Below are 11,831 nucleotides of genomic sequence, written 5' to 3'. Positions count from 1 at the left end.
CAGGGTGCAATACCAGAAAGTAGAAGGTAGAAGACGGAGAGCCCACCAACCTATCTGCGATGGAAAAGTAACAGGCCCATAGGCTCAGCTTCATCACAGGAGATTCCAATGATCTTGAAGGCCTTGGTTTCCATAGCATCAAGCTGAGAAATGAGTGAGGCAGGGCCACCAGCCCAGAGGAGAAAGCAGTATCTTATCAAGCAGCAAATTTAGGCTTTGCATGTGGGTCAGAGTTCAAGTGTGCCAACGAAGGATTTTGCATGACAAGGGATGCCGAGTTGGCAGCTGGCTTATGAGACCAGCTCAGAAATGTTGTTTGCCCAGGAAAGATCATGGCTGATCGTGAGACCCACGAGTATGAGTGCCTGAACTTCTGTACCCTGCGAGCTATTTCTATTTATCTATGCTTGTTAGAATAAGACTATGTTCCTTAGATTTTTTAATTAATGTGACACCTTTAGTCAGTCCATGCATGAGGTGGTTCAAATTAATTATTTACAATCCCTGAACTGAAACGCACAAACTCACATGTGAATTGCACTGGGCACTTTCTTTATTAACCACACGCTCCTTTTGAAAAGTATAAGAGAACCATTCAACAACAACACAGGCTGAGCCGAATCACAACCTCTCTACTTCTTTCCAAGTGGCAAAAGCAATGGAATGACATTTTAGTACAGACAATATAACGTGAAGAATGGAGCCAAGGAACCTTGCAAAGCTCTTGCATAGAGATAATGATTATACCTCAACTGGTTTAAAGTGTCTCATGCATGGTTGAGCTAAGGAGGCACACCAAACGTAAAATGTGAATCGACCTCATGATTCCCAACACCTCCTCATTGTGTACAATCAATATATAGCATATTAACTTGTTCGTCAGTGGAAAATAGAAAACCAAAAGAAATGCAGTGGGATTACCATGATGAGGTGGAAAAGTTTGACTTTCTTTGTGGAGTAAAAAGACAGGAATGTTGGCCATTGTAATTTATCTTCAACACTCAAACTCTTTTAAAATACTCTGAGATTTTGCTCTTGAGCACATGGAATCTTTAAGCAAAAGTGTTTTTTCAGTATAGTTTAGACCATGAGCCTCAAACTGATAAAAAGACATTGTTTGTGGTAACAATGCTCTATTCAATCAGGCACTGACTCGGAGGCTATAATTGGACATTAAAAACACAATTGGCCTAATGAGGAAATACATCACACCCTTCTTTAGCATCTAAACCAAAACTACACCCATTCCTGGTATCTACATTTCTGTTGGAAATGCTCTGCCCAAGCATTTGTGAAACAAACAAGCTTGTAAGCAGTCTAGGGAAGGAAGAAATGGAGAATTAAGAAAATGAAAGGAGGGGAGAAGGAATAAGCCCATTGAATTCCATTGCATTTTCGAGTTCTTTTCCTCAGCCCAGTTCAAAACATTTGAACAAATCCTGTACTTGATACCTCCTCTGGTTCATGGTTATAAAGACCATTCAGATAGATGTGCTGTGTAACTGTTCTTCATCTGTTTCCTGCCCCGAGCTTGCTGCCACCGCCTGAAAGCAGACAGACTTCACCATGCAGGGTCTCAAAGTAACTGATGTCTGTGGTGAAAGGTCTGGAGCTTCCCCACTGCCCTCACCAATGGTCAAAACCTGGCCAAAACCTTGGTCTTCACAAACAGGCTCCTCACTGGATGCAATCAGAAGGTCCTGGCCTCTTGACAGCCTTGAGAATTGTGTGTCTCTGTCACCACTGTCATTTCCACTAGAAGACGGCAGCATTGGTGTCTGCACAGTTGAGTCTGGGCCAACATTAAAGAAAGAGTCTGCCCCTGTGGACGGCTCTGAGTTGGTACACAAGAAGGCCTCTGGCCTCAAGTTGCTTGGCTGTAGATTGCGTATTTTCTGCTGCACAGTCTCCAAGTTAATCTCCTTCTCCTCCTCCTGTGAGATAAAAAAGTGCAGATCCCTAAGAGTGGTACCACAACCTGTTTTTGATGACAAAAGCACATCAAGCACAGAATCATAGCCGTCTGTGGATATGAGAACACTTTCTGTTACTATACAGCAAATTTAAGGTAAATTCATAAAGCTTACATACTCTCACTGTTGTGTTACTAAAGGGAATTAAAACTCAAGTTTCAAATCCTGGCAATTTCTAGATCTGACTGTTTCACTCTTTTTGTCAGCCCGAATGAAAATTACATCATAAAACTAGAGGGGGGGCACTCAGGAGAGTGCAAAACCTCCGCCGCCAATACTGCTGGGTCACTCAAGTGATCCTTATATCTTATTTATTAAATATGATGTCAACAGTGCTGACAGTTATAGTTCTTTTCTCCACCATTTTTTTTGGGGGGAGGGGGGGGGTTGGAAATCACTTAAAACATGTAGAAATGCAAAAAAAAAGAAATCGAAATTTTGTTGAAAAAAAAGTTGCAAAAAATTTCTTTTTTCTCTAACAATTTTTTTTTTTGGGGGGGGTGGAAATCACTTAAAAGATGTAGAAATGCAAAAAAAAAAAATTCTTTTTTCTCTAACAATTTTTTGGGGGAGAGGGTTGGAAATCACTTAAAACATGTAGAAATGCAAAAAAAATATTTTTTTTCTCTAACAATTTTTTTTTGGGGGGGGGTTGGAAATCACTTAAAACATGTAGAAATGCAAAAAAAATTCTATATTTTTTTTGGGGGGGTAACAATTTTTTTGGGGGGGTTGGAAATCACTTAAAACATGCAGAAATGCAAAAAAAAAAAAAATTCTCTAACAATTTTTTTTTTGGGGGGGGTCCAAAATTTTGGGGGGGACTGCCAAGTCCAAAATTTAATGGCATGATCCTTGGACCATACCGAACCCCCCCACCAAGTTTTGTCGAAATCTGTCAAGGAGTTTTTCCGTAATACTGTTCACAAACAAACAAACAAACAAACAAACAGAAAGGGGTGAAAACAGTAACCTCCATCCATCTTCGAAGATGGCGGAGGTTAACAAATGCAACTTAAACTTCCCAATAATTCAAGGGAGGCAGCCTGTATTGCCTTATGAGATTGACGATTGGCTGTGAAACATCATGTGATGTTTTTATTTTTGTTGTTTTTTGTTTTTTCACATTCAATTATAGACCCATAAAGTCAAGACATGGTTGACTCCAATAAAATTACTGAATAATTAAATAATGATCAAGTCTCATAATTCGAATCTTTTCAAATATTGTATTTCAAATTTTCTTTTGCACTTTACGAGAGCTTTATATTCAGAATTAAACTAGAAATCAATGAATGTTTTAAGAATCCATAGTTTGAGACATTTGAGGAAGCATGACTATTAAAATTGAATCAAATTAAACACTTTTATAAAGTAATTCACAATGGTGCCTTGTAGGGGTACATATTGAAATTCATATTGAACATGCATGAAAATCCACTGTATTATAAGCAGATATTAATTTGCATATTATCTTTAACTCCTCTCTCTTTTTTTCCTCCAAATTTCAGGCCAATGAAACAGTTAAAACAGCATGAAGGGGGCAATGGGGAGCAAAAGGACATTGGACATAAGTTCATACAAGAACTGATGGAGGAGGGTTTAAGAGAGGATGGTTTTGAAGAGTAAAATATCTCTTCAGTAGGTATGGGAGACAACAACATAAGATGGTTCTGTGTTGTAACCTTTAAAAGCCGGAGGCAAGAGCAAGCTTTTATGTATACCAGGAGGCAATTCAACATGTGAGAGGAAACAAGAGAAAAGGAAGGCAAGTGTAAGTACAGTGCCTGTATTTTGGAAGATTAACAAGAAGCTGGAGAAAATCATTTGACCTAGGAGAGTTTGCAAAGAGTAGAGGGTTGAAAGGCTAGGACGTGCAAGATGACAAAATATGCAATTGAAAGCTGAGAAGTCATCAAGCCATCTATGTAAGAACACAAAGCCCTCTTCCAGTTGGAAATACAATATGCCTTAGAGACATTGTAGCTGATGTGGAGACTTAATTCTTCCAAAGATTTATCCACGCACTTGAGAGATTGAAATTTTTTTTCCTCAAAGGGTGATCACAGAAGTGGATCGGTGGATTGTTGTTTGGTATTTCGAAAAGAGAGAAGGTTAAAATGTGAAACGGTCATGTTCCAGGTGGTGGCTCAACTTCAGATTATCCCTTGGTCAATTGTGATGGATGAAACTGCTGTCTATTTATGATCAGGATTGAGAATTAATAAGTAAAGATGCAATCATCAGTAATTTTGAAAAGAGAATTTTGCAGAACCTTAAAGAGGTCATTGATGTACACAAACACACTTGTAGAATTGGAACATGCTCTTGTGGTACAAAAACCTCATCTGATACAGCAAGGGACAGTATTCTATCAAAAGCCATGCATTGCTTGCGAGCGAGGCAGAAAAAAATCTGCAAGCCAGGCTCAAAAATATATATTTGTCCACAAATTACCTTTCCAAATGCAAACCATAAGAGAAAAATAATTGAATAGGATATAATTATGTGGTTTGCAGCATGTGAAAGAACATTTCTCAGTTTTATTTTATTTTTTTTAGTTTTCGTTTCCAAGTGTCTCCTGTGAAACATGATGTCACATTTACTGCAAATGAAGTAATCACAAGACAAATCACAGTGCGTTTCCTGGTTTATAGAGACCAAATGAGCTAAACAGGTTCAACAAAGCTTCAGGATGACCTATGGAAATTGACTACCATCGAGAAAAATGATTCTTGAGTGGCACAAAACGTTTATGGAGATTGTTGGCATCCTGCAGAGAAAGGGGGAAGGCTCGTCGAGCACAAGTGGTGAGGATGATAATGGCATTCGTGAATAATTTGAGTGCAATCACCATAAGTCCATTCAGATTTGGATGATAATCATGACAAACCTTCACAATAAAACTTTCAGATGTTCTTTCACATGCAGCAAACTGCATTGTTGTATCCCATTTCATTATTTTTTGTTGTAGTTACCTCTGCCACCGAAGGTGTATGGAGGATATATTTTCACCCTTGTCTGTCTGTCTTTGTTTGAGTGTGAACAAAATATCACAAAAAGTTGTCGACAGATTTGAACAAAATTTAGAGGAGAGCTTGGGTATGTGACAAGGACTCATTGATTCGATTTTGGAAAAGATCTGAATACGGATCTGGATCCAATAATTTTTAAAGTGATTTTCACCATTGAGAGATCAGGCCAAAAACGACATATAAAAAGATCTCAAAAAGTTTTGGATGGAATCGGACAAAACTTGTTGGACAGGTTAGATATGTAACAAGGAAGAATTAATTTGATTTAAGTGAAGACCCAAATCCGGATCCAGATCCGAGAATTTTTAAAGTGATTAACCTAATGAAATAGAAACCGTTGAGTGATAGGGCTAAAATGATATCAATCACAATATCTCAAAAGTTATAGACGGATTTTGATGAAACTTGGTGGGTGAGTTGGTTAGATAATGAGCAAGCTGATTTGATTTTAGTTCAGGTCCGAATCCAAATCCGGCCTATCATTGGGATACAAAACATAAAGTAACCAGCCTGGCCAAGGTATGCACTCTGCCAAGTGCCCTTCTAGTTTGAATTTGGAATTGCAATTTGTAGCCACCCTGTATGTATGTATATTTGTATGTATGTATGTATGTTTGTATGTATGTATGTATGTATATATATATATATATATATATATATATATATATATATATATATATATATATATATATATATATATATATATATATATATATATATATATTCGTATGTCCTCATGCTAAATACTTCAGGTTTAATGGCTTTAGATATGTACCGAGACTGTTTTAGCCTTATGGTCCTGGTTCAGGACCTCAGTCCACAGTTAAGAAGGTAAGAGTAGCCTCACCAAAGGAGAATGACAATGATGTACGATAAAATAATGGGTAGAATCATACCATAAAAGAAGATCATTGTAATAATCATACCATAAAAGAATGATGAGAATGAAAGGAATTATGTTTGTCATTAAGTTGCTTACAATGGAGAACATAAATACATTTTTGGAAACTCTCTGATTGGGTCAGGGTTGCTGCCTCAAAAAAGATCTTGGATCTCCCATCCTGTTACCTTGAGTCTTACTTTTAGTCCATCAGCTTGGTATAAATCGATTAAATGAGGGTATGTATAATTTCTAACTTTCTGCATTGCTCGTGAGTGCGTTTCATGGATGTATAGGCTGACAAATACGCATTTAGAGCCTTAATTACATAAATACATTAGAAGGATTAAAACAATACCATATAGGTTGTTTTTAGAGAATTTGAATCCATTCTTTTATAAATGTAGAATAAAACAGGAAAACCAGGGATTTGTTGTGGATTCCAAAGATTGCTTTCAGGTGTGAAATTATATTCCTGCTCACCGGTTGAGGAGGGCAGAGGTTGCGTGGATGGCTATTCCTGCAGACTTCACAGGCTCCAAGCAAGCAAGCAAGAAGTAAACCAACAGCAAGGATGGCAAAAGCCCCTGCAAGTCCAGGCAGATCAAGGCCCTGTGGATGTGCAGGACTCAATGGAGACCCATATGGATCACACTTTCCAAGATGGCGTGGCCACCACTTTTGCCGTAGTGCCTCAAGCTCACCATTCTCCTGCAACTCCAAAAGCCTGCCATACAGGTAGCTCTGTCTCACACAGTGCTGTTTTTTTTTCACACAATTTATCCTTCATCAAATACAAGTGATCGAAAAACGTATTGTGCAACAAAGTTGATTGTCATATTTTTTCTGCAGCAAAAATAAACGTTTTCCCTCACAAACTGCTGCCATAGAAAACCCATACTTATCCCTGCAGCAACTGAAGTTGTTTCAGAAAGCCTGGAAACTGTTAAGATTGAAAACACCAGTCCATTTTTATCCAGTCTCCTGATTATGAGTCATCAGGGATGATACCCAGCTTTGAATTTGAGCATGGTGGCACAGCTGACAATTTTATTCTTTGGAGGGGGAAAATTGCCACTCTGCCTAAGTTGATAACATTTTTCTTCATCAGGTTTCAGGTTAGTTGTGTTTGGTTGGTTTCCTCTCCCTCCTGAAAGGCACCAAGGAATCATCACACGACTCTTCTTCTGAACCAACTTTGGCAGTGGAATGCGCTATGGCTCACCCAGTGAGGCTAAGTGCCAGGTTATGAGATTTTTCTGGTTCAGGCAGTACACGTCTCTCTTTCTTAATTACTGGCTTCTTTCTCCATAAAACTGGTGTGACTGATCAGTGATGGTTGAACGTATGAACATGTGATTTCATAAAGTTAATCGGTGGCAGTTGCATGCGATGTCACTTCAGTGTACTCCACCTGTTCTATTTTCTATGTCTTCATGTGGCAGGTCTAAAAGAGCTCCGCATGGTTGTTGTTGTGGTTTTTGTTGGGTGTTTTTTTTTTTAATGTGCACCAATTGGTCAGGCAGCTGCCGGATCCCATATACATATGTTGTTCGAGTCCACCCATCATGGCACCCAGATAAAATAATATGGCTGCCATCTTGTTTTTTATTGTGGGCCTAACACGTCAGGCCTGCAGGCCTTTACTGATAATGCACTTCCCAGGTTTGTTGTGTCAGATTTCCATTGGCTTTGTTTGGGTCAAGCGTTACGATGAGTCACCCTGAAAAATCTAATCGTATGTTGAGTAAAAATTATTTGGAATATTTAGTCAAGAGGAGTTGAGTGGACAGAGGAGGTGAAAAATATATATCTTGTATCGCAGGTTGTGACCACATTATGGTTATTCTTGTTCAATGACATTTTTAAGGCATGCCAGGGTCATCAGAATCCTCACCTTCATATGGCTTTTAAACGATGGGCCCAATGGAGGCCTGCTATCAGTGCATCTCATGCAGGAATGTAGTGGTTTGCTTCATAGGCATCCTATCATATGGCATTGTCTACATCAGACATGCCTCTTCAGGATCTGAAAAGTGAGATGTGCCTCCAGCAAGTAGAGGGGAAAAGGTGCAGGCCATGAATTTCTCACAATTCTCTGGTGCATCTTTTTGGGTTGTGTACGTGCTCAGTTTTCTATCATCCACTAGCAGTTCTGTTGAGGATGAGCATTGTCTGTTTAAATCTGATGGCTCACCTTGTTGGTATTATTTCCATTTCACAAGGATATGCCAACAGCTATAAACACACTTTGCCCACTTGCTCAATTGTGAGCAACAGGTTTCCCCTGTTGCAGTTGGTTTCTCCTGATAATGAAATGATCTCAATCAGTGGATTTAGCTGAGGCTCAGTGGTTATTGCTGCACTACCCATATCTAAAGGATATTGTTTCTCAGGTGTGATTTTTATACACACACACACACACACACACACACACACACACACACACACACTATTCCGTTGCAGGTGAGGCAGATTGTCAAATAAAATTTTGCAGCATTATCTCCAACCACTTCTATCGGCATCTAGTGTTGCAGTATTTTACCATTTTTCTTTAGCTTATATTTTTGATGACTGTTAGCATGTTATCCTGCACCTTCCCTCAAGCCCTTAAAACTTATTCAGAATATGACGACCAGGTTCATAGTTCAAGCTCGTAAATTTGATCCCATTGCGCATGGCCGAAAAACACTACACTGTCTGCCAGTGCACCAGCGTTAAGATTTTACAATAAATAGCTGGTTACCTTTAAAGCTCAACATTAATTGTTTCCTGTCTACATTTCTGACTTAATCAGGCCTTATAGTACAGCGGCTAAGCACCAGAATCCTTTAGTTTGTGCAGAAAGCATAAAACTTTGCACAGGGATACTACTACCCCAAGTGATCTAAAAAAAATGGACCCCAAAAATCCATGCCCCTTTGTGGCCACGATCTTGACTTAAAATATGGCTGCCATTTTAATTTGACTTTCTTTTATAACTTCAAAATTAAGCCAGATACGAAAGTTATTTTAAGGTCTAATCCAACATTTTCAGGATCAAGGAACTCATTGAAGTAATTTCCATGCAAACCTGATGTCGGCCATTTTGAAATTCAAGATGGCGGCCACCAAATTGGAAAATATTGAATATCTCTGTTGTTAATCATGATAGAAACATAATTCAAACAGCAATTCCAATGTTTTCAGTGTCAATTAACCAGATGGCATCTTTTTCAAGGGCATCAGATGCATCAAATACCATGCTGTAAGAGGCATATCTGATTATGTCATACTTGATTCCAATATGGGTATGAAAGTGAAAAAGGTCAATATTCCATATTTCAGTTTAATGCAAACAACTCCCGAATGTATCAATCATTTCAGACTATACCGAGATCATTTTAGAAAACAAACTTCGACACCTGGTCAAGGATGCCAGAGATTAATTAAATGAACCCCTATAGATGCCCCCGAGTGGCAGAAAAATCACAACCGTGCCACCTATATAGGTTTTTCTGGTTTCTCATTGTCACTAGAGAAATGTCACGCAGTTACCTTAATTTTCCTGTGAAGACAGTTATACATCATAACAAGTGCCACCACATATGCACAGGGCAGTGCAAACTGGCTTTATTGTGGAATTTGTTCTATAACATTTGCAGTTCCCTCTGCAGGACTTAGTACACTTGCATGCAATAAGCTCGAGGCAAGCTTTCTTGGCAATAGGTAGACCTGTCCAGTTAGGCCTGAAATTGTCCTGATCGGTCTCCCAGCCCCAGTCAGACGGACTGGGAACTGTTGGCAGCTGTTCAAGGCATTGTCCCTAGATATGTCCGGCTTGATATACTGATCTTGTGTGCTCCTCGAGGGCTGCCTTTGTAGGCGGAATGTTATCAAGGGTCCTTGACATACTGGAAAACTGTCATTCTTGCAGTGTTCACATTAACATCATCACTGGTTCGACAGTCCAGGAGCACAACAAAGCGTTCAAGTTTTACCATGATATTCTCCAGAAGAATTGGTGACACTGGTGATGACAAGAATGCAAAACACTCAGTAATCTTTGGCCACGCACGCCAGGTATTCCACGCAGACTTCTTGCCATTATTTTCAAAGGAGGATGTAGTGTCACATCCTGAGAAAGCATGAAAAAAGGGCAAACCTTTTGCCATTTCAGGGACAATTGCTGTTGCTATCTCATGCATGGGAATGGATCGGAATTCCTTTCCTGTTCCAAATGCTATCCATAGTTTTTCAAGGTTTGCCAAGTTCTGAAAATGAGCCTCAGCCAAAACAACAACGTCCGTGTCAACAGTCCTGATCATCACATCTTTAAAACCAGAATTCAGGGCATCTTTCACATGGAGTAGAATCCTGGTGTCAGCCTCCTCATGTGAGAAAGGCTGTCGTCCATCCAAGTTATGGTTCATATTAGAGCTGACAACTGACTCATGAACAGTGGATATGATAACCCTGTCGCCATGTGTCCTTTGACACACTCTCAGCACCTAGGAACTGGAAGAGTTCATCCTTGTTGTCATCATTGCGAAGGAGGTTTTTCCAATTACCTTGCATCTTCATATTTGGAGACACGTCTACTGTCCCTCTATTTTCTCTTGCTGTAAGCTTCAAAGTGTTTCTCCGATAAACATCCCAAACAATATCGAATCGAAGAGACCTTTCCAGCTCTGAAACTACATATGGTACAAATACCTCCCTGGCATATTCTCCAAAGGTCCTGGATTCTCCAACTGGCAGAAAGTGCATCACTGCAGCACCAAGTATTCTTACTTCAGCAGTTGGGGTATTCAAGTAGGCTGATTTTCTGCTACATTCAAGACATCCGAGGAGATCCGATTTCTTTCCTTGCCTAAGTTTCCCTGCTGTAGATAATGATGGTGGAAATTTCTGATTCTTGTGCTTGAAAAATTCCTCTAGATTTCCTTCTCTTGACTGGCTACCTATGTACAATCTAGCAAACAAAGAACAGTCACTCTTGAGTTAAGAGATCTGCTTATCCTTCGATTGGGCTGCCTTATTCGGTCGACTGAATAGTGGAAATGTGTTCGTTGATATTGGTGCACTGACTGGTGTTTCATTTTTTAAGAGCATGTCCTCAATGAAAGTACTGTACTGTTTTTCTGCTGTTGCATGAATCTGTTGGATAGTTTCAACAACAGTCATCGGCATGATTTCCTGGGTGTGTAATGTAAGCAAATCCTTACTACGATCAATAAATGGATTTCCTAATTATTCTAAGGTAGAGACAAGACCACAAACATCTTCAAAAAAGGATTTCTGCGAACTACGGGTTTGCTTGTGATGCTTGTCACCAGCATCCTTATCATCATTGGGATCAAACTGTGCTTCAAATTCAGCTATTATGGCTGACAAATGAGGGCCAGCCACCATCCATCTCCGTTGGGCATCAGGGTTTTCGGTGAGGCCGATGGCACCCCCATCACCTTTCACAAGCGCATTCAGATGTTCATGGGCTTGGTCAAGTCCTATGGCAGAGAATGAATGTCCTGTTTTATTTGAAGTAAAGGCACCACAATTGAACTGCTCATAAACATCTGGACATCTTTGGTGAAGACTGGTCATGTCGTGTACGTGCACAGGAACCCATCTAGCATAGTGTACATGATCCATTGCAAAGAACCATGGGGCAAATTTAGCCAAGGATTCTGTGTATAACTCGAAATCAGATGTCCGAAGTGTTCTAATGAAAGCAAGCAATGTTAACTTAAGCTTCTTTGAATTTCACTTGGTTTGTTTCAAATGATTGAAAACCTGTTCCAGTCCCTTTGACATGACCTCGTCCTCATCCTCGCCAGGGCTGTGAAAATGATTTGGATGTTGTCCTCCGACAAAGAATGCACAAGGTCCAGTCTATTGGAGGCCTCTGGACTTCAGCTACATCACTTGGTTTAACGAGCTGGAACTGTTTCTCCATCATTC

The 11,831-nt window shown here is 39.6% G+C and overlaps 1 protein-coding gene across 1 annotated transcript in view; it reads right to left on the bottom strand.

The window, feature by feature from the left end:
• Positions 1-536: 536 nt before the first annotated feature.
• The window catches only part of LOC147017967 (glutamate receptor ionotropic, delta-1-like), a 639,638-nt gene continuing 628,343 nt past the window's right edge, over positions 537-11,831 (bottom strand). The window contains exons 16-17 of the mRNA XM_085897103.1: positions 6,372-6,615; positions 537-1,934 (exon numbers count right to left, since the gene is read on the bottom strand). Coding sequence (XP_085753229.1) covers positions 1,482-1,934; positions 6,372-6,615 — 697 coding nt within the window. The 3' untranslated portion in view covers positions 537-1,481. The remainder of the gene's footprint in view (positions 1,935-6,371; positions 6,616-11,831) is intronic.

Source organism: Eptatretus burgeri, chromosome 10 (assembly GCF_056783735.1).
Source record: "Eptatretus burgeri isolate ZD-2024b chromosome 10, Ebu_testis_v1, whole genome shotgun sequence".
NCBI classification, from domain to species: domain Eukaryota; kingdom Metazoa; phylum Chordata; class Myxini; order Myxiniformes; family Myxinidae; genus Eptatretus; species Eptatretus burgeri.
This window is presented reverse-complemented; position numbering and strand designations above follow the sequence as displayed.